This window comes from Chlamydotis macqueenii, chromosome 3 (genome assembly GCF_036417535.1).
Source record: "Chlamydotis macqueenii isolate bChlMac1 chromosome 3, bChlMac1.mat, whole genome shotgun sequence".
NCBI lineage: Eukaryota > Metazoa > Chordata > Aves > Otidiformes > Otididae > Chlamydotis > Chlamydotis macqueenii.
In genome coordinates, this window is record NC_141558.1 from 16,401,248 (window position 1) to 16,424,033 (window position 22,786).

A 22,786-nucleotide genomic window follows, 5' to 3' on the forward strand; every position below is an offset into this window, starting at 1 on the left:
AGGAGAGCGGCTCTCCCCGGCCCGGCCCCACAGGAGAGCGGGCAGCGAGCCCCTCTCGCTGCAGCCCCCCGCCCTCCACCCGGAGGGGCGGCAGCACCGGTCGGACCGGACTCGGTTCTCCCTCCCCTTCCCCGCCCGGCTCACTCACTTGTCGTAGTCTTGTGTCATGTCTGGCGGAGGCAGCGGGCGGCAGAACTGGCCCGGCGGGTCGGGAGGGCGAGGCGGGGGCGAGCGGAGCGAGCAGCGCGCAGCCCGCCGCACCGACGGGTTTTGTCGGCTTTTCTCGCCCGCTCAGGTGGCTCCCACAGCCGCAGGTGGACGGGCGCCGCGCAGCGCTTCCCATTGGCTGCCCTGGACCGCGAGGCGGAGCCGCCGCGCCCCCATTGGGCGGTCGGGGGCGAGGGGGGCGGTGCCGGCGGCCTGTACGGGGCTCGGCCGGGGGACAGGGGGCGGCGGCGGCGGCTGAGGCGCCAGGTAGGGCCCGGCCGAGCCGAGCGGGACAACGGGCGGTACGAACTGCGGCCCCTTCGTTACAGCTTGGGTGACGGCGCAAGTACGGGACGAGTAAAACTTCCTGGGGAAGGTGCTCCGCCGCGATTGGGGGCCTCCCTAGGGCCCGGTTTCCGTGTACCCCCCGCCCGGCAGCGCACCCCGCTGTCCAAGGCCGCTTTCCTGAGGGAAAAACCTTTTCCCCCCCGGTTTCACCTCTCCTCCCTCCGGGGAGAGTACGCGGGAATCGCCCTGGGATCGTTTTGTTTTCACGCTAAAAACGGGTTTCTCTTCTCCCTCTCCCGTCCCCTATAACCTTATTTCATTTTCCTGCACTAAACCCAGTTTTAGGCGAGTCTGAAAACACCCCAGGCACGTTAATCTGCGCGAGCACCGCACCGACTGCCGAAGTGCGGTGGATCCCAGCGTCCTTACACGCCTCACGCCAGGCTGGAGGAGCAAGGGATGGAACCACTGCTGGAAATGCACCGAAATCCTCTGGTTTAACAGCAGCAGCGACATTACACATACATCGGATATACCCAAAGCGGCGTGCGTGAACGTAAATCATAAAGATCTTAAGTTTCTCCTTGAGAAATAAGGGTGGGAGGTTGCTTGTTTAAGTAACAAGTTGAATCAAACCTATATAGCAACAACGCTATCTATCACATGTCAAGATGCTTCAGATAGCTACTGTAATTTAAAAGTATGCACACTAATAAGAGGTCTCTCCTTCTAGGTCAAAATCTCTTCCCTATTTGTACGGGATATACTCCAATGCAAAATTATAGAAGGGCAATTCAAGCAGCCAACCGAAGGAAATATGAAACTAAAGGGAACAAACTTTCACTAAGGGTCTAATCCTGGAAGTTGCTTAATATCCTCTGACTGGATTACAACTAGCATTCTAGAAACAAAATGCTTTGTCTGGATCTGCAAACATTGCCATGAGGATCTTGCTTTACAAAGTGAAATGAACTGATGCTAATTGTTCTTCATGGCATGTAATAAAAGGCATTCTATATTTTTAACCCATTTTAAAAATCTAATTCCAGATTGCATGGAAGAAAAATTCTTATCTGCTCTCACATACAAAAAAAAAAAATACTGTCATCCAATTAAGATGTCAGAAAGCTACATTTTTCCAAACAAGTATAACTTGCTTTGTTTCCAATACAAATTACAAAACCAGCTCAAAATTGCAAGTATTAGAAAGGATTGCTAACTTTCTCTAACTTTCACTTCTCATGCTCCCTGCGTCTGTTCGTAGAATTCTGGGATGTGCAGACACAGTCACTGCTTTTTGGCACACGTGTATACTTTTCACAATAAAATATAATACTACCCTGTAGCACTAAGTGACCCAGATGCAGTACGTGCTGAAGTTCAGTCGCATGTTTGCGTTTCACCCAAATTGCTGAAATATTAGTAACGTGCCACGCTTGGCATTTCTACTTAACTAGAATTTACCAGGATTTTACTCCAAATAAATCAAAGCTGTTGTCTCTGCAAAAGGGACAGCTTTTCTTAACAGCCTGATCCAATGATGAAAACTTAGTTATCAACATAGCGATCGCTTCCACATTCAGGAGACAATGATACAAACATCGGATTGTGACACCGCTGACTAATCTGCCGGTCACAATCTAGACTCTAACACAACTTGTTTCTGTGATGTCACTAACTGGCTTGCATCATTGCTGAATAAAATCAGGCAAGAAGCACAAAGGGATTTAGCAGAGCTTTGGTTTGGGCACAAAGCCATGCCAACCTGATGTGGCAGCGCTCTGGCAGGACTTCTCTTGCCCTGCACTGACTGGCATTTGCTCCAACTTCTTCCCTCACTCAGCCCTTTCACCTTGATCTCACTGCTCTCCTCCACCTCTCATGCCCTCCCCTTTACCTTTCCCTCTGCCTCAGTCCCGCCTTCCGCGTTTTCCTTCCCTTCTTTACGTATTCATCTCCCTTTAAGTGAATCCCACTCGAAACACACAAGGAACCCTACTGAACTCACACACCATTTGCAACCATCTGTCCGAGCACTGTCTCCAAGTGCTTGCACCTCCTGCTAGTTTGTCTTTTGACAGCTGTCTAGAGAAACTGGGAATTATTCTGCACAAGGATTAGCTAGTGTTATGACTTACCTAACAAATAAGGTTTTAAAATTGCACACCTGATAATTATCATCTACACGCACTGGCCATTCACACCTGTGTAATATACAAACAAGTTGCATCAAGTTTGTAACAGTACTTTTGATTTCACAAAACGCGTCAGGGAGTCAAACCAAAAGACTTTCTACTTAATCTGAACCCCTAATACGTGAGGGCCAGGCCGCAGAGCTGGCTGTAAAGAGCAGTGAATCTTCTATACTTCTCTCCACTACATGACACACCAGGCAAGCTTTTCTCTTCTGCAACAGACCTGTGGTCACTGACGACAGAACTGGAAAAGAAAGCCTGAAGCTGATCACTGACCTCCACAGAATTAGCTGAAGGCATGAAAGGGCTGAAAAAAAAGGAGAAAAGCCCAGGTAGAGGTTGTGAAGTGAGGTGAAAGCAGGCAGAGCGGAAAGAAACAGAAAGACAAGTGACAGTGGAAAAGGAAGCTGGAAATGCCTTATGGGAAAGAGAAGATGGGAAAAGCTGAGGGGGGGAAAGGGTAAAGAAATAAATGAAAGTACAGTGCATGAAATACAGAACCAGAAAATAAAGAAACAGTCTGCTTTTTCACTTCAGTTATATTCCTATATGCAATCTTGCAGGCATTCCTTGAAGATTGCCCTTTTAATTCTGTATCTAGCCGTAAAGATAGCGCAGACACTGTTGAGAGCATAGACTATTCAGGGGCAGGAGATGCAGCTCCATCAGCCTGACTGAGGAGCTCTGAAATGACTACAACGTAAACGACTCGATTTTGCAGTAGCCTACATATTAAAAAAGAAGTCAGTCTGAAGCTTAGAATTTTATCAACGATAAAATCTTTAGCATGCTAACCAGTCTCACTGAACATTTCTCATCTGTGCTCAATACTGCGCTTCCTCCGGGTTTGACTTCTGTGTACACAGGTCCTGCCGCACAGGCTGATAGTGGCGTAGCAAGAGAACAGCGTGTGCAGCTCCTTTGCTGCATACTGTCCTCTGTCTAATCCGCTTTGCTCCGCAGCACGGAAACCACCCAGCTGCTCAGTTAGGAGTTACAAATGCCACGGATCTCAGTTTGGTAAACAAGAGTGTTTTGTCACAATCTTATATTGATGCAGCACGACTTGCTGTGCAGATGAGATCCAGGGCCAGGTGGATTCCTTCACATTCTAGTGTCAGAGAAAGTTGCAGGCGGGGGTCACGGGGAGCCCTGCCACACCATGCACAGGGCTGCGGCTGAAGTCCTGCTCAGAAGCACAGGAACCAGCCTGCCTGCAGACATGAAGCCTCTCTAGCTTGTGAGGAGCTGACAGCTCACTAGGAATTCACTAGCTCTGCAGTCTGATATCCTGACCTTGAGAGCTGGGGCACCTGGACGTAGTTTTAGGACACTCTTCCCCCTGGGCCTGTAAAGAGGTGGCTTCTTCACCCCTGTCTCACAGCAGCCTGTACTCTGCACCCCTCAGGCAGCCCTGTCAGAGGCACGCAGTGCTCGATCGACAGCCATTGCAGGTGTTCTCCATGAAAAGGCCGCACAGAAGCACCCCAGGATCCAGATCACAACATAGACACTAAACATGCTCAAGTGGTGTTCTCACGAGGCAACGGCAGGGTCTGCAGCCAATGAGCAAATCCACTGCTAGGATAACAGGGAGCAGACACACAATACTTCTATAATACAGAGCAGCTATGTCAGATTATTAGAGGAATGTGCTTATATTTTCTTTTGAAACTACCTTATGTACTGCCAGAGGCAGAGTGTAGATGCTGAGGACTGGGGAGGAGTGTTCTGGCTCTCAAAATGCTGCCATTAGCAGTTGTACAAGGGCAGCTATAACCTCACGTGAGGACAAAAGCATTCATCATCTCCTGTTCTGCCAGTCCTTACTCACTCTCGTTCACCGTTTCAGCAGCATCCTAGCACAACAGCAGTGACGAAAGCTCTTTCATGTACGCCTGTTTCCACATCTTGGCATCCCCTTTATGATCTCCCCTCATCTAATCCGGCCAGAAACAAAGGAGCTTCACATGTGAGGAGCAACAAGACCAGTAACTGCGAGGAGGAGATACTGGAAAGCAAGCATTCTGCGTTTAGTGCAAGGACAAATGCAGTGAGAGACATTGCACTGGCAAATCTAACGTGCTCAGCCAGGAAATACATATGACCATATGTGCTGGGAAGCCCATTTCATTTTGGATCAAAATGGGAGATTAATTAATCAAAGTTATCCTGATTCTTCTCTGCATGTGAAGCAGCATTAAACTTACTCAACCTGACATGGGGAAGGGACGGATGAACCAGGGAGCAGCCTCTTATTCAGGGACTTAACACTGACAGACTTGACCTCTCCCAAAAGCCCTGTGGGTCCTGGCCCTGGCCCTTTTGCTCCCAGCCCTGCAAAAACACCCTTTTAACTTTCCATAAATACCCTGAAGTTATTTTTCAGGACCATCAGCAAAAGTCTTGTTTGTCCATAAAGGGAGAAAAGTCATTTGAGGGAGAGACTTCTCAGCTTCCCAAGAAGTTATGAGAAAGCAAGTTATTCATTGCATTGCCTGCAACATTGCACAAAGCTTTCTCAAAGCTTCCAAACACAATTGTTTAAGGGGCCATGCTAAAAATAGGTTAGGAAAGATATAATTACAGTGAAGCCCATATAACACATTATGGACAATAAATTAGACTAGTATTGCTTGCAGGCATTGGGCTTTGCTGATTCTCATTCTCTGGTTACATCAGGTTCAGGGCCCCTACTCTGTGTTAGAAGTTAAGGAGAAAGTCAAACATCTTTCCTTCATGTCTGGAAAATGGTGAAACTTTAAAAAGAAAAATATATTTCACTGAGACTAAGATGATATTGAGAACGCAGACACAGTGATGTAGTGAAAAACTAGTAAGGTAAAATTCCAATTCTGGTGAAGGCTGTACCTTTCAAAAGAAAATGAGACATCTCTCATATTTCTCCACTAAAACAACAGAAAGGTTGCATTTCTGGGAGAATTCATAAAACAAGGTTCCTCTTGCACTCTTAAAGACAGAAAAAAACAGTGTGTTAAAATATAAGATACAAACTAGGAGAAAGCCTAAATTCACTTTAGAAGGCACATCAAGGTGTCAGAATAACTTATTTGCTATTGTCTAAGTTAATAATTATTCAACTATCCAAAATCTTCTCAATATATAATGTTTTAAAAGTTTAATCTAAAAAACCCACTTGCCTTTATCTATGTACTTAAGAACTCTCATTCAACTTTCAGAGTAAGAAACAAAACAAACTGAGTCTCTTTACTTAAAATTTCCACGGGAAGTACAAAAAAGTAACTATCAGAAAGTTGAGCTTTCCCCAGACATTTTCAACAATTAGCTACAGAAAGGAGCTGTAACTTAAAAGTAGATAGAAGAGGTGGTTGCAACGGCTGGGTGCAGCAGACACCCTACCTTTCAGCTATCCGCCGGCAGCTGTCTGTTCAACCAGCGCAGCTCCACCTCAGGGTTATATTAACTGGACTCAGAGTAGTTGTCCCAAGAGAGCTCAACTACACTTCAGTGAAGATAAGGTGCTCTTGTGGCTCGTCAGCTTCTTAAACATCATTACTGCAACATAAGTGTTGATTGATTAAACTGGATAGAACTAACATCAAGTATTTTAGGGGCACACCCTTTACTTTTAAATCTGACTCTTAACCTATGTGTCCAGAAGGCACATGGCTCTTGATGATTAACTGCAAGCTTTATTCCAGTTTATTAAAGTACAGCTTTAATTTATTCTAACATCTAAGGGAGCTTTGTTACATTTGTAACAATGTAACAATGAGCACAGTATTTTTAATTTATGAAGCTCAGATTTTACTACTACAGTACATTTAAAAGAAAGGTGTACCTATAATTAAGTGCATAAGTCTTTCAAATAAGTCTTTCAAACTTCTGAATTAAATGAATCCTTTATGTATAATAAGGTGTCTTTTAGATAGTTAATTCAAAACTTTAACAGATATTACAGTAAAAAGAATGAGACACTTTCAGTCACTTGAGCAAGCACTGTTGAAAACACTGACAATGCATATTACACTTCTGTAGATTTTTAACTGATACAAATCCTCATCTAAAACATGAATAATGAATAATTTTACCAATATTTATAAAGTTTAATAATTCGCTCAGGTGAGGTCAAGCATAATAGATAATGGCTAATTTTAGAATACAAACACCAGACACAAGATGAGATTCAAATTGGTATATTCTGAGTCCATTAATGTAAACATCAGTTCAAGACACACCTTGTCAGAAGCCTGAAGTATCTAGCACAACGTGGCAATAGATTTAGACATACTAAACTGTACCCACTTAGGAAATCTCTAACACACACACACACACACACACAAGTAACAGCTCAGTCTGCTCTTTCTTCTTCTCTCACCAAGCACAGTTTAGCTCTGTATGGCTAGAACTATACCTTGTCATCTGCACATTACAGTCACTTTACAGGACCATTGCTCTAAATCCCTGTTCTACAATAACTACTTAAACTATCTGAAAAAAAAAATTAAAACTTTCACCCAAACCGTGTCTTGTCTGTCACCTTAAACTAGGACACCACGCTCAATCACCTCCTGCCTCTACTGAGTCAGCAAAGCCTCCTGGTTTGCCAGCATTTCCAAGTAACTATTACAACTTGCCTTTAATAGTCCTGTCTGCTTTACTCATGCTTGAAATACTGCTTTATCACTTTGCTCCAGTCAGGCAGGGAAGCACATCTCCTCTCCTATCATTCGCCTGTTCCCAATTTTTAGACAATGGCTTCATAGATTGAACTGCAACATATTTTACACCCTTCCATCATACTCATAGTCTACTCACTGAACTGATTACCTTCCCAGAGCGCATCTCACTGAAGCCCTTGTCAGGAAGGAAGCTATTACTCTTCGTAAAGTCTGCAATCACTTGTCTCGTGGTTTTGTTTAATTTTTATTTACTATTTGTATTTCTTGTCTAGAATAATGTTTAGAAATAGCTGCTGATCTTGGTTTTGATCAAATAGATTTGGCAACTTCTGTACTCTGTACTGATGGCTGGAGTTAATGAATTTTATTTAATTCAACTGAAAGCAGCATTACTCAACATCGCTGTTCAACTTATGTATATGTTATGGTGTCTCTAATGTAGTGGCAGCACCCAACTTCATTTCTACGTTGTCTGGGACAGTTTAAAAATACAGTGCATGAATGAGCACGAGAAACTTGTAGAATGGCTGAGATGCAAGCTGCTGAAGATGCTAGATTATAAAGTGGTCAGAAGAAATTCAAACAACAGTAGACTTAATGACAGGAGGACCTGGCAGTTACCATTGCACCAGAAATAGGATGGGCAGTTCCAGGTATAAAAGTAGCTGCAAAATCTGTGAAACCTGAAGTGGAACGTGGACCTGAAAAGTGTTAACTTGAATGAGAGGCTCAGGCATAACACGAGACTGGGAGATACACCGGATACAAAGAAATGTAGAATACAGTGCCAGAGTTGCTCCAGAACAACTTGTTTAAAAACAAGGACTAAAAATCTCACTGCAGTGAAAACATCAACCAACTGCTCCTTTTGTTAAAATACTATTTCAAAGCAAAGTAAACATTACTTTCTAGAAATATATTTGCTATCATACAACAGTAGGTAAAAAAAATATATTTTAATTGCAAAATCTCACAACGTAATTACATGTTAACATGCTGTCCAGTATACTCACAGTATGTACAATTATGCTAAAAAAAAAAAGGGTAATATCATAGCTTCCTGTTGGCTCTGATGCAAAGTGAGGAAATAAATTGTGATAAATAGTTTCCTTGGTAACTTTCCCAGCTGGAAGCCAGTGATTTAAATTATAGATAAAATGACACTCCAACTGAAGTACAGTAGTAGATCTCAGCACTACTATCTTAACAAAAAATTTCCAGGCAGGCAACAGGACCAGCACCAACTAATGTACATAGTTTTAATACTGTTATTTTTAGGCCTTTTTACTTCCTTAGGACTGTGTTGTATTTTGGCTTTCTACAGAGCTTTTTATTAAAAAGTTTGTGCTCTATCACACACACCTCGTCATGGATACTAGAGGGCTGTATCCTCAGAAGAAAGGAGAATAATCTTAGTACAAAATGGTAACTCTGGGGAAAGTCCACTTCCCTGTAATGAGCCAGATGACCACACAATCTGAAAAGAAAGAGGAAAAAAAAGCCCTAAATGACAAATTTCTTTAGTCAGTATTTAGCTAGCATTTATATATTTAAATTGTAATTAGAGGAAAACCATACATTTTATCAACAGCATAAATCACAACTCTTGTCTACAATGCAGATTCTGTGAAAGGATCCACTCCTGCAAAACCTTGATGCCGACGACTGGACCAAGACACGTTCAGAGATGGTGCAGACACGGTAAGAAGGAAAAGCCTGTACAGCTTCTTGCATTATGAATCGGGAATCATACTCAACCGGGCAAATAATATGTTCTTTGCCTTTCAGGACTAAATTGAACCCGTGCTCGTTCTGCCAGCCTTTAGTAAATGTAGCAAAGTGTGAAAATGGCTACCTTAACCTATTTTTAAATTTTCTAAGACTACCCAATGCAGACACTCTAGGCCCTTCTCTCTATTCTTTGCCCACACTTTCCGTAGGGTTGCCTCTCCTCTTCCTGACACTGTGCCAGGGGACTATAACCCATCCATTTCTCATCCATTGTCTTTGTGGACTAAATATAAATTACCTGTCTAGAAACAAGAGCGAAAAGCTAAGTTCAAGTCAACGGAGTAACATAGGAAACACCGGAGCAAACATTGACCAGATCGACAGAAAGTAATTAGTGCTGTAGCAGCCTTCTGCTTAATTATTTTGTAGCTTTCACACTGAAAATGTTAATGAAAATGATGAGGTGATTTTATTGATGAAGTACATAATGAAAATAGCAGACTAGACTTGCTGGTAGCAAGTGTCAGACTGAACAAACGATGACACAGGACAGACTGCAGAGATAGCTCCGTAAACATTAAGTTCAGCAATTTAGGTTGGAAAAATACCCTATTCTGGGTTAGTTTGTTTTCACTAAAAGTCGTAAGTTTAAAATACTATAAGATCCAGCTGTTTCAATTAAAAAAAAAATTCTTTTACATTGATATGGAGATTTAGGTGCTATTCACCATATACAAGCCCTATGCACCTTCTAGCTTACTAGGTATTGCCCTGGGATGTGGAGAAGCAGAGTTTAAAATTTCCCCTCAGTCTGATTCAGAGCAGCGGTCTTAAATATTCACCAGAACAAGGACTGGAACCTGTCTGTCCCAATTTACGGGCAAGTGTGCTAATTACTAGACTATAGAGTCATTTGCTCACTCCCTCTGGCCCAACAAACATTTACATTTCACCTCAAACTGGAGGAACAGACGGACCCATCCTGGAGTGCCACACAAGCGGCACTTAAGGGATCGGAGCCTTTGTTTAAAGCCTCCCGAAGTCTGGCAGATGGGAAATCTGAAACTAGGTCTATCACCCTGTACATCCCATCCTATGCACTCTCATGTTCCTCAGAAGCTGCCACTGACTTCCTACAAAAACTAAATTAAATCAGATGTTTCAGCAGTGCCAGAATGAATTAGCTGACCCCATGACTCAACATGTTTGCTGAATTCAAGCTTCATGAAGAAATGTTGCTTGAACCAAATCCGCATTTTTTTGGCTACCATGAATTAAGACATTTTGCTCTGTCCTAGTCTTAACCCTGAGATTCACCAATTACAGCTCTTATGGCAACTTAAGTGTCAAATCTCAGTTTTCATTTGGGGGGGGCAGAGGAGTGATATTGTATATTCTGAAGCAAATGTATAATTACATCAATACTATAAAGCACCTGTATGATTAACTGGAGTTACACTTTTCACAAGAGTACCTAAACACACAGAAATTTTTGCGCTATTTACCCTAAAAGCACCTCTGAAGAGCTAAAAAATCCGAGTGATTTTAAATTTACTTGAGATAAGGGAAGTCCATTTTTCTCTAGTTTCACACATTGTAATATTTTGTTATATATCATCTAAAGACTTCTATACCAAATCAATTCAGAATCCAGTTAAAAAATTAAAGTTTTAAAATAAAAGAAAATGTAAAAGTATTTTACCATCTTTTTGACTGATCTCAGCTTTGCTGATCTGAAATCATACCTTAGTCCTAGGATTAAAGCATTTCAGTAGCCCCAGTTAGACCATGCTGATTCTCAGAGAAAGAGGATTTGTAAGTTTGGTTTTAGTTCTATTATACATACAAACACTTGCATAGGATAAAACTTCATATCTGAAGGAGCAGATGATGTTTTCCAAAGTTAAGTAAGTGTCAGATGTATAATTAACTACTTGCATTGCAAATGATATAATGGGAAATTTAACCGGTAAGAATTTAAATTCAAATCTTGTTTCATGAAGGCTATGACAATTTGCCATTAACATTTTAATATATTACATATGAAAATGTAGGCTTAAAAACAGAATTTGCATGAAAGATTATTCACACAAACATACACCGAAATATCCACTAATTCAGTGTGTACACAAGATTTACGCAAATTTGTGGTAAAAGGATTATTACCTCTCCTCCCTTCAAGAAAAAGCTTCTTATTCATACAAAAGAATGAATCCATACAACCAAAGCTCTTGTAATATAACACTGTGTTTACATTATTCCAACCCATTTCTGTCATGGTGGATATGTGAAAGGTAATGTGAAAACGAAAATAAAGATAAGCAAATAAATCCACTGAAAGACAGAAAAGATTGCATACATGTAAAAGCCAGTTATTTTCAAGGGGAATATGTAATGTTCTAAAAATCAGGAATGTATCTCTAAGATTTTATAGAGGCTGTTGGTCTCTTAGGCACGCCATTTAGAAGTATATACCAGACAAAGATTTAAGATGCTATTCAACATGCTAATTAAATCTCATTTCACATGAATGTACCTTCACCTCCTTTCCAAAAAAAACCAACCACACTCTAATTGCATACATAAGAAATTCAGAAGAATCCAAAGTTCGTCTCTTTCACTGGTACCCACCAGTACATTCATCTTCTGGATGAGGGTTTCATTATACAACCAGTAGCAGAACTGAAATCTGGCATATAATCCAGAAGTTGTATCTACACTACCCAGGAAGTTTATGAGAAACACTGTTTTACATATTCCCTATTCCTTGGAATAAAAGCTGCTGAACTCCTACGCTCCCTCAGCAAGGCTTTTGCTCTCTATCTTTGGCCATGGTTCTCTGCCAGCACCCAACCAAGTAGAAAACTCACCAGTTTTTGCAGAATTTGACACGGGAGGAGAAGGTGTTAAAGGAAGAGTGAGAGGTTTGACACAAGGTTTGACAAACCAGGCAGATGCTGAAATATCTATATACAATTTTGTACTAGGCTGGATTAGCTGGGCTATCATTCTCCTTGCTATTTAGGTCCTTTAAAGAAAATATTTTTACTAACAAACAGCATGACTGTTTTGATACATTGTTAGTTGAGAAAAAAAAATATTCTTTTTCACTTGTGAAGGCAAGATTTGGGAACAGTTCCCCAGTAAAGACAGACACTAAGCTTTCTTAATAGCAGAAAATGTTTTCTTTTTCCATATTTCTTATTTTACTTTTTCTGATTGCAAAAAATACAACTGCTGATTGCCAATATGCTTAGATGAAATAGTAGTCAAGTCATTTTCACTCGTAATTATTTTTTTTTAAGGTATGTTCTGGAAGTATTAATTGTCGCTTATTTGAACTCCAACTGCTAATTTTAACTTTAATTTTGATTAAGGCCACCACCAAAGAAGGATAGTGATTTAGAAAATTAATTTCCTATGCTTTTTGAGGGGCCAGGGAAGAGAGGAATGGAATCGTTTTCCCATTCTCTGGAGAACTGTGGTGCAATTTTTTTCTAAAATACTATGAAGAAGGAAGTAAAGTGAAAATTTGTATCTAGCTGCTACTTCTGCCATGTGACTTTAGCTGTTGATTTTGTCTCATCTCCTCTCTTCTCAAAAGCTCACTTTGATCACTCTTCGTATTACAATTTGTCTACTCCCAACCCAAGAGTAACCATTCTGCACATGCCCCTTTCTACAAATGATTTAAACTATACATGAATACATAATTGTGTACATACCCCATATTTGTAATTTGTAAAAATATATATGGCACTTCACTTTCAGAAGAACTTTCTAAAATGCATTTAACAAAAATTTGAATACTTACTTCTCATTACATAGCTTAACTGTACATAGCCAATAGTCAGGGTTCATGGCTGTAAGTAAACCACGTTTTTCTTGCAAAATTCCCTTCAGGCTATGTCCATGAAAACAATTCCCATCTGTGTTTTCTTGAGACCAACTTAACTGAAAACTTGAAGGATGTGGCTTTTCAGCAGGTTGCACTGAACCAGACAGCTTGCCAAACTGATTTTGTAAGTTCACAACCATTTCTGTTCAAATAGAAACAAAAAACAAAGGCGAAAGTATTAAGTATTAGAATGCTGTTTAAAGGTGATTAATAGAGGAAGAAAAAAGGGTATTTGTGGCTTTTTTTTTTCTTTTTATTTCTTTTTTTCTTTAAACCTCTGTGTAGAATACTGAGAAACCTTGACGGTGTGTATGTTCTCTCCCCCATTCCATTTAAAATTCAACTCTGTCACATCTTTTAGGGAAATATTTTGAAACATAATTCAAAATGCCAGGTCTTTCATACCTAATGAGAGTAATACCAGGGTACTCCAAAAGCATTCCCCAAGTAAAACCTGTAAAATCTACTTAATACGGCTGGTATTTTTATTCTGATAGAAAACACACACCAGGATGCCTTTCACTGTATTTACCTGGTCATATGCTATCGCTCAGCCTGGCTAAGATTTTTTTGAGTAGTTTCCTGTGTACCAGAATTAAGAAAGCGTAGTTTCACAGAGACGTGGATTTAAAGTTAAGCTTTTCACAGTGCAGACTTCAACTGGGAAAAAAAGAACAGAGAAACCCACTCCACCTTTCCCCACTGCTGGTGAAAGAACAACAAACTTTCCTAAGTTACTGAGGCTGAGAAGGGCAAGAAGGTAACAGATCAGCACACACAATATGACCACCTAAGCCTTGTTTCCCTAGAATAAAAAACAGGTTAAAAAACAGTCACTGGAACTTTTTAAAATGACCTGTATCTGAATAAACTCATTCATAAACTGGAAAATAAGCAGAAAAGACATCCTAAAGTAATCCAAGGACTGGGAAGCTTAGCTTTCAATAGGACACTAAAATCTACCATCAAAAACAAAGGCTGAGGACAGTTTCTGAAAACCTGTCTCTGGCACGTAACTGTTCTAGAGCACTCTTTGCATAGGTATTCTTTGTCTCTATTTTAAATTTGTTTTAAGATGAATCTTGCTCAGTTGCAATGGCATTATGTGATATTCCTGCTTGCAACAGCTAGTGGTAAAGCTCCATAATCTGGTCCACTTCGAGCTCCAAGAGAAGCAGAGCCAGAAGAGGGGTCTAGTATGATTATGATTAACAATGAATCACTACTCACTTTTTCTTATAAACACGGGAATTAAAGGACATCTGAGCAAAAGTTTACCTTGAAATAAATAATAGAATCATAGAATCATTTAGGTTGGAAAAGACCTTTAACATTATAGAGTCCAACCATTAATCTAGCACTGCCAAGTCCACCACTAAACCATGCCCCTAAGCGCTACATGTACACATCTTTTAAACACCTCCAGGGATGGTGACTCCACTGCTTCCCTGGACAGCCTGTTCCACTGCTTAAGAACCCTTTTGGTGAAGAAATTTTTCCTAATATCCAATTTAAATCTCCCCTGGAACAACTTGAGGCCCTTTCCTCTCGTTCTGTCACTTGTTACTTGGATAAGAGACCGAGACCCATGTCACTACAACCTCCTTTCAGGCAGCTGTAGAGAGCAATGAGGTCTCCCTTGAGCCTCCTTTTCTCCAGGTGAAACAACTCCAGTTCTCTCGGCCGCTCCTCATAAGACTCGTGCTCCAGACCCTCAGTAGCTTCGTTGCTCTTTGAATGCACTTCAGCAACTCAAGGTCTTTCTTGTACTGAGGGGCCCAAAACTTCACACAGTATTCAAGGTGCGGCCTCCCCAGTGCTGAGTACAGGGGCACGATCCCTTCCCTACTGCTGCTGGCCACACTGTTCCTGATACAAGCCAGGATGCCATTGGCATTCTCAGCCACCTGGGCACACTGCTGGCTCGTATTCAGCCAGCTGTTGACCAACACCCCCAGGTCCTTTTTCGCCTGGCAGCTTTCCAGCCACTCTTCCCCAAGCCTGTGGCATCGCATGGGGTTGTTGTGACCCAAGTGCAGGACCCAGCACTTGGCCTTGTTGAACCTCATACAGTTCGCCTTGGCCCATCAATCCAGCCTGTCCAGATCCCTCTGCAGAGCCTTCCTATCCTCAAGCAGGTTGACACTCCCACCCAACTTGGTGCTGTCTGCAAACTTACTGAGGGTGCACTCAATCCCCTCATCCAGATAATTGATAAAGATATTAAATAGAGCTGGCCCAATACTGAGCCCTGGGGAACACCACTTGTGACCAGCTGCCAACTGGATTTAACTCCATTCACCAAATTCTTTGGGCCTGGCCATCCAGCTAGTTTTTTACCCAGCAAAGAGTATGCCCATCCAAGCCATGAGCTGACAGTTTCTCCAGGAGAATGCTGTGGGAAACGGTGTCAAAGGCTTTACTACAGTCTAGTTAGACAACATCCATAGCTTTTCCCTCATCCAATACATGGGTCACCTTGTCACAGAAGATTAGGTTAGTCAAGCAGGACCTACCTTCCATAAACTCATGCTGACTGGGCCTGATCACCTATTGTCCTGTACGTGCCATGTGATGGCACACAAGGTGATCTGCTCTATAACATTCCTCAACACCAAGGTCAGATTGACAGGCCTGTAGCTCCCCAGTTCCTCCTTCTGGCCCTTTTTCTAGATGAGTGTCACATTTGCCAACTTCCGGTCAACTGGGACATTAGGACCTCCCTGGTTACCTGGGATTGCTGATAAATGATGAAAGGTGGCTTGCTGAGCACTTCTGACAGCTCCCTCAGTACCCTTGGGTGGATCTCATCCAGCCCCATAGACTGAGTGTGTCTAAGTGGTGTAGCACGTCACTAACCATTTCCCTTTGGATTATAAGGGCTTCATTCTGCTCCTTGTCCCTGTCTTTCAGCTCAGGGGGCTGCGTACCCTGAGACCATCTGGTAGGTTGAAGTCCCCCATGAGAACAAGGGCTAGCGATTGTGAGACTTCTCCCAGCTGCTTTTAGAATATTTTTGTCTGCCTCTTCATCCTCGTTGGGTGGTCTATAACAGACTCCCACCATTATATCTACCTTGTTGGCCTTACCCCTGATTCTTACCCATAAACACTCAACTCTATCATCACCATCATTAAGCTCTAGACAATCAAAACATACAGGGCTACCCAACCACCTCTCCTTCTTTCCTATCCCTTCTGAAGAGTTTACAGCCATCCATTGCAGCACTCCATTTGTGCAAGTCATCCCACCATGTTTCCATGACTGCAAATATATCATAGTTTTCCTGCTGCACAACGACTCCTAGCTCCTCCTGTCTGTTGCCCATGCTGCCGGCATTGGTGTAGATGCACTTCTGTTGGGGTATTGATCCTGCCACCTTTTTGAGGGGAGAAGCCTTAATTCCTACATGACTGTTCTCAAGCATTTCCACGGTTTCTAACACACCAATAACCCTTTTGTCTTTGCTGTCACCTGGATCTCCAGTCCCCACATCCACTGAGATGGCAGATCAAAAGACCTCGCTAGCATACTGTCCCTCAAACATTGGTATGCCACCTCCAGGCTTATCTCTAGTGAGCCTGGTTTTATCCCTTTTCCCCATCAAATCTCGTTTAAAGCTCTTTCAATGAACCCTGCTAATTCCTCTGCAAAGGTCCTTTTCCCCTTTGAGACAGGGGTACCCCGTCTGTTGCCAACAGGCCTGGTATCATGTAAACCCATGATCAAAAACCCCCAAATTCTGCTGGTGACACCAGGCTCGGAGACAGGTATTGATCTGCTGGCTCTTCCTGTTTCTTCCTTCATCACACCCTACAACTGGAAGGACAGAGGAGAACACTACTTGTTCTCCTGATCCCTTAACCAGTCGTCCCAAGGCACTGAAGTCTCTCTTAATTGCCCTGGGACTTCTTGTTGCAACTTCATCACCACCTACCTGAAAAATCAATAATGGATAATAATCTGAGGGCTGCACCAGGGTAGGAAGCTTTCTCTTCACATCTTTAATCTGGGCCCTACGGAGGCAGCAGATTTCCCTAAGAAGTGGGTCTGGTCTGCATACTGGGCCTTCTGTTCCCTTCAGAAGGGAGTCTCCTATGATGATGACCCGTCCTTTTTTTCTTTATGGAAGTAGTTTTGATGCAGGGTGTAGGCATGTTTTTCCTAAAACCTAAACATGTTTTTCCATGGAACATGACTTGACTGCAGGATCACGCCTACTGAAATTTGAAGAATACGAACATTCAAAAAACCCCAGTTACATTCTTGAAAGAGAAATCCAACATGAGTTAGGATTATACAACTTGTTTAGAAGTCCCTGAAACACTCACTTCCAGAAATTGGAAGAGTATATAAAGGGGAAAACATCACTTGCCACACTTAACATCTCTCTCCAAATATCTGGTCCTTACTAGATACTATTAAATGTAGAATGAAGAACTTCAGATCTCATTTGGTTGAATAAAATTTTGGTTTTCCGTATTTCCACAGATGAGTGGTATTTTTGTTGTTTTGTTTGTTTGCTTTTACATCAACATAAAACGTGACAATTTCTTGTAAGTACTTCTAGAGCTACTACAATAAAGTAGATGTACCTGCATCCTGACCATGTACAGCTAGCTATTCAAGTAAAGTCACGTTCAGACAAGCCTTCCTCACTTTCTATAGGAAACTGCAAGGAGTGGGAGAGAAGAGGGACATGCAAGGTCTACCAAAGGACATACCGGGATATCCATACCAAAGGATACGAGGACGTAAAGGAGAAAAGGGACAGCTTTGAAAAAGCTATGGAAAGCTGCGGAAGACCAACAACACCTCACAAAGACAGCTGACAAACCAGGGAAGATGAGGACAGAGTACTCATTCTGAGATGAGGTTCAGTAGGTCATTAGGAAGACTGGCAAAGGCAGTTTCAGTTATCTATGAGGAAAATGTCTGTTTGAAAAATTCCAGCCACAGGTTGTAAAATAGTACTACATGAATTGTACCCAGAGATGGAAGAGAAAAGAGTAAGTGTTTTAGGATGTAAATGTTATCACAGTCAGGGCTACAGATTTTCTATGATGGGAAAAGTTGGAGCAGATTTCTGTGTTGCTCGGAGAAGGCAAAGTTTACTCACGTCTTCTCTTAAGAACTTTAGATTTATTCTTGGCTGAATAAAACAGTGGCTTTTCACATCTCCACAGATACCTACCATAAGACATAAGAATTGTTAGGAAAAAGAAAGTATGACCAAAGAAATAAAAGAAGAGTTATTTCTTACAAATACTGCTAGAGCTATTAAAATAAAACCAAAATAATCTAAGTTAGTGCTATTAAAAACCACTGCCCTCCCAACACATCTAGGAAGTCTTTTTTCAGGGCAAACTGAGGCATGTAAGCATAGATTCACTGTAATCAGTTAATTGTTCAGTTGTACAAGCTACTTGTCACAGAAAGCAAGCATTTAATTAATATGCTGGATAAACATTATGAGTGTAAATATAAAATTAAGATATGACTTCAGTGACTCTATTCACCCAAACTTGCTGGATGGAAATGTGAAGGAAATTCCTAGCCTTTTTAATTTCTATGGGGGTTAGGATTTCGTGTAAATCTGTCCACCTTAAAAAAGAAAAAGTACTTAAAAACCTCTTACTTGGCTCTTTCTTCATCCAATTTCTTTTGCTCCATATCCAATGAACACTTTATAACTTTGTACCACTTTTTGAACTCAAAATATGGACCACCTGAGCAAAACATTCACATTTTAGGTTGGGAAGAAGTAAAAGAAACATGTAATACATAGAAGGTGGTCTCCACCCAGTTAGACCCTGCGTCTTCCACCTATACGCAAACCTGTCCTGAATTCTAAGTGCTTTAAGATGACATACTTGATCAAACAATTCTGTAAGAAATAGAAATGCAGAAATGTAATGAAACAACAGCATGTCACAAGAAGTGTTGAGAGGCTCCTTAGCTTAGAATAGATTTCATAGATTCAGCACAATTCAAACCTTTTCCCTCCTTTCTAAAAGTTAAGTTTGAAAGTCTGAAAGTTTCCCTCCTCTCTACCAAATGAACTAGATCTCCACAGTGTGAAGTGGCCTTCACTTGTTTGTAAGTTGACTTCAAGGGATTAATGAAACTATACATCAAGTTTAGGTTTAAACAAACAAGATCTAAACAAGCTCAGATGTAAACTTTCAAACAGTTTCACCAGCTCCTTACTGTCTATCCTATTACCCATGAAACCTCAGGACTGGAAAGATAAACTAGACAATTATATTAACTTCATACCAGCCTCTCACATTTTTGAGCACAGGAACTTCACTCATTATGCAAACAAATATTTATCAGCACATGCAAAAACATCAAGACACATGGCATTCTAGCGGCACATTTATCATTGATGCTCCAGAGAGGCACAGGACTGAATATAGTAAGTATAAAAATTCCAAATAGAACTATAGTGTAGATTTAGATATTTAAAATATAATCAACTGTCATTACCAGTGCGTGGATTATCTGCATTGTGAATTAACCAGGCTTTGCATTTCCCCATCACCCCAGCTGCACTGCATGCGATGCTTGCATCATACTTAGGCTTTGCCAGCTAGCTGTTTGAAGTGTTTTGAAGGTGAATATACTGTTCTTATAATCAAGCTTGTATATGTTTTGTATTACCTGCATTTTTGCCAAAAAGCAACAGACAAATGAAGGGAAGAAAGACCCTTCAGTAGTTCTTAAAATTCAAAGGCGTGGATATAACTGATTTTATGAACTCCTTAAACCCAGAGGTTTAAGTAAGTACAGAGTTTAAGTAAGTACAGGTTTAAGGGCAGTTCAGGGCAGGGGGCTGGAAATTTTTACTGAACTTTCTATGACTTATTAAGCATCTGTCACAAGCAAAACCATTGTCAGAAACATGATGCAACACTATAATAAGCATTTACCTGGCCAGTCTGGTAGTCTGATGTTCACATAGCTGAGCTGACTGGGAAACACAGAGCTCTGTGATACACACATACATATATACATCTCCATCTCATGTTTTTTTTAAGCATAAGCACCATTGTGTAAGTGTGCAGTTCATAGAACATACACACACACACACACACTAGGTAACTACAACTATCTGCTGTACAGCTTCCGGTCTGTCCTGAAAAACTGTAGGAGCTGAAATACTATTTTTTAAATGAAAAAAAAGAAAGACTAGAGAAAGGATAGTTAAATGGAGCATGAATTCAACATAAATTAGATCTTTAAAACTCAGTATTAATCATTATTGCTTTCAGTACGCTAACTTTGGGAAAATGCCAGAGGCAATTTTGAGCTCTGGCACTAATCAGTGCTCTAACAGAAATTTTCACATCAGTTCCTCTGCGCAGCTCCTCACCGACACCCCAACATTTTAAGGATAGGGACAACATAACACAGCATATGAATCATTTTGCACCAACAGATTAAAAAGTAATAAAGTGGGCAAAGAATGCACTGTTAATTCCCAAGGGCAATGAGACTTGTTAATAAGGGAGAAACCCCATTAAGACGTTAATGGCTTTGAGCCTCAGCTTGCAAGCAGTTGTGCAACTTCTACTCTTGTCACTATTACATACTTTAAGTTTTCAAGAGAAATTAGAAAAAAAAAAAGATACAAAATATGTTTGTATATTCACTTGAAAATAAGAATTACTGGTTTTAGTGAATACTGATGACCATCTCTAGATACAGCAGTAATTGTGCTCACGCATGGCTAACACTGATTTTGGTCTTGGCTTCAATTTTTAAAAAGTAACAGAAGGGTCAAAATGGACCCAAAACTGGATGGAAAGGTTAAAAGATAAATGACTGTAACACATCTCTCATCTCATCTTCAACTGCAATCTGGATAAGGCCATGAAGCATCTTCCTGAAGATTTCTAATCTTTGAGTTGGTCTTTCTGTCCTCAAAGAATCATGTTTTCTGTCTTAATTGCTGCTAGCTTTTCCACACTCTCTCACGATTATTTGGACTAAGAAAATAGATTACATCTGAAATATGTTACACAATAAGACATTTTATTTAACAAGACTAAACAAGTTTGGATTTTATCATAAACATGGTTTGATGCCCCTAATGAGTACCTGCCATTTATGATCAAAGTATGTTCCCTCTTTACTGTGTATCCATTCATCTTCACCTACCATGCACAAAATTCTAAAACAAGAGGCAAAGATGCACAAGAAGCAGCAGAAAGGTACCTAGCAAAACGTGTACCAAATTCTCCTATCCAGTACAATAAGATTTACACAGGTAAACTGAGGCAATTTTACATAAACAAGATCTACTGTTTTCTTTGAATAAAGATTTGTCCTACAAGAATAAATGACAAAAATACAGTTTAACAATCAATAAGACAAGTCTTTCTAAGCATGATTACAAAGTTATTTAATTGACAAAATCATGAGACTGCTTCTACTGGAATATTTATGTACCTTCTTTGTTATTTTTATTTCTTTCTCCAGCAAAGTCTGAAAGCAACCTGAAAAAAAAAATGAAGGTATTCTGTAGATCCAAATACTGCACTTTTCATATGAAATTGGAATACAACTAACAAAAATTACACTTTAATTTTATTCTAAGTTTCAGATTCAAGTTTATTTTAAAAAGAAGTAATATTTAATGTCTAAAATACCTTCAGTGTATGTTCTATGCTACCAAACTTAATAGAAATTCAAATACTATAAATCTAATATTCCCACAGAAAGAACGATCCAAGACAATAATATGCACTATCTCAAATTTAGGCTTTGCTACAGATTTGCCTATATACTTACCATTCATAGTGATCATCTAATAAAAACAATAATTTGAGCACAACTACAATAACTGCTGCAGCAAGAACATCATATTTCACGTTTCTTGTTGACTTATTTCCAGGCACAAGAGTCAGGAAATCCGCTTCTCCAATACAGATCTTTTTCACCACTCGACAAGTCCAAGTATGCAATTCGTCTGATTAATGTAAATAAAAATATAAAATAAGTATGCTGAGACCAGCTAGTAGTACTTTTGCAGTGCAAATACGTTGGTCGCTTGAGTAAAATAACGCTTATGTTATTTTACAGTAATTTTATTACTGTAATAATTTTATGTTATTTAACAGTAATTTTTTTCAGGCTGAGAAGTATTTTTGAGTGTTTTTAAAATACTAGGCAACCTGTACTGTGCTTATATGGAAAACAGTCATGACATATATTCACATGGAGAGAAAAGATAAAAAAAAATTAAGAGTGTTTTGATGATACTCAAATGTTGTTGTTAGATCATCCTGAACACTGCTGTGGGAAAATGTATCTTAAATCTACACAAATATAGTTCCACAAAACTTCAAAAGCCAAAAACTTGTCAAAAACTTTTTTTCTGCATGTTTACTGAACACCCACACAAGGACAGATTCAGTACTGCCAAGAGGAACAGGTCTAATTTTAAAGTTAGTTGGGTATGAACAGCAGCCCAGCACGGCAGGGCAATGCTCGCTGCTACCCCGACAAAACCCAGCTGAGGTACAGACAATCCCAGCCTAGGCTAAATCGCACCTGCTAGTGCAGGTTATGGTAAAAAACTACAACTACAGCTCCAAAAGCAGCAGCGTGATATCTATACAGTCTCTTATTACTCTATGCTTACTTTTCACAGATACAAATCCCCTAAATTTCTCACCTTTCCTGTTCAGCAAGAAATACAGGAGTTGATTACATCACCAACAGATTCCACAAAGGTTAGCAATGTATGACTAAGTACAACCTTAATCTAGCTATACGTTATACTCTCTTGCTGC

At 40.6% G+C, this 22,786-nt stretch overlaps 2 protein-coding genes across 5 annotated transcripts in view; both read right to left on the minus strand.

Annotated features, from left to right (window-relative positions):
• The window catches only part of GRHL1 (grainyhead like transcription factor 1), a 37,468-nt gene extending 37,300 nt beyond the window's left edge, over positions 1–168 (minus strand). The window contains exon 1 of the mRNA XM_086744870.1: positions 149–168. Coding sequence (XP_086600996.1) covers positions 149–168 — 20 coding nt within the window. The remainder of the gene's footprint in view (positions 1–148) is intronic.
• A 6,856-nt stretch (positions 169–7,024) lies between these two features.
• Positions 7,025–22,786, minus strand: part of TAF1B (TATA-box binding protein associated factor, RNA polymerase I subunit B) — a 53,268-nt gene continuing 37,506 nt past the window's right edge. For all 4 annotated transcript variants that reach the window (XM_086745689.1, XM_086745690.1, XM_086745692.1 and 1 more), the window contains 6 exons: positions 21,783–21,960; positions 21,441–21,487; positions 18,622–18,712; positions 18,103–18,173; positions 12,900–13,125; positions 7,025–8,831 (listed from right to left, as the gene is read on the minus strand). In XM_086745689.1, the coding sequence (XP_086601815.1) occupies positions 8,639–8,831; positions 12,900–13,125; positions 18,103–18,173; positions 18,622–18,712; positions 21,441–21,487; positions 21,783–21,960 (806 nt within the window). In that variant the 3' untranslated portion in view covers positions 7,025–8,638. The remainder of the gene's footprint in view (positions 8,832–12,899; positions 13,126–18,102; positions 18,174–18,621; positions 18,713–21,440; positions 21,488–21,782; positions 21,961–22,786) is intronic.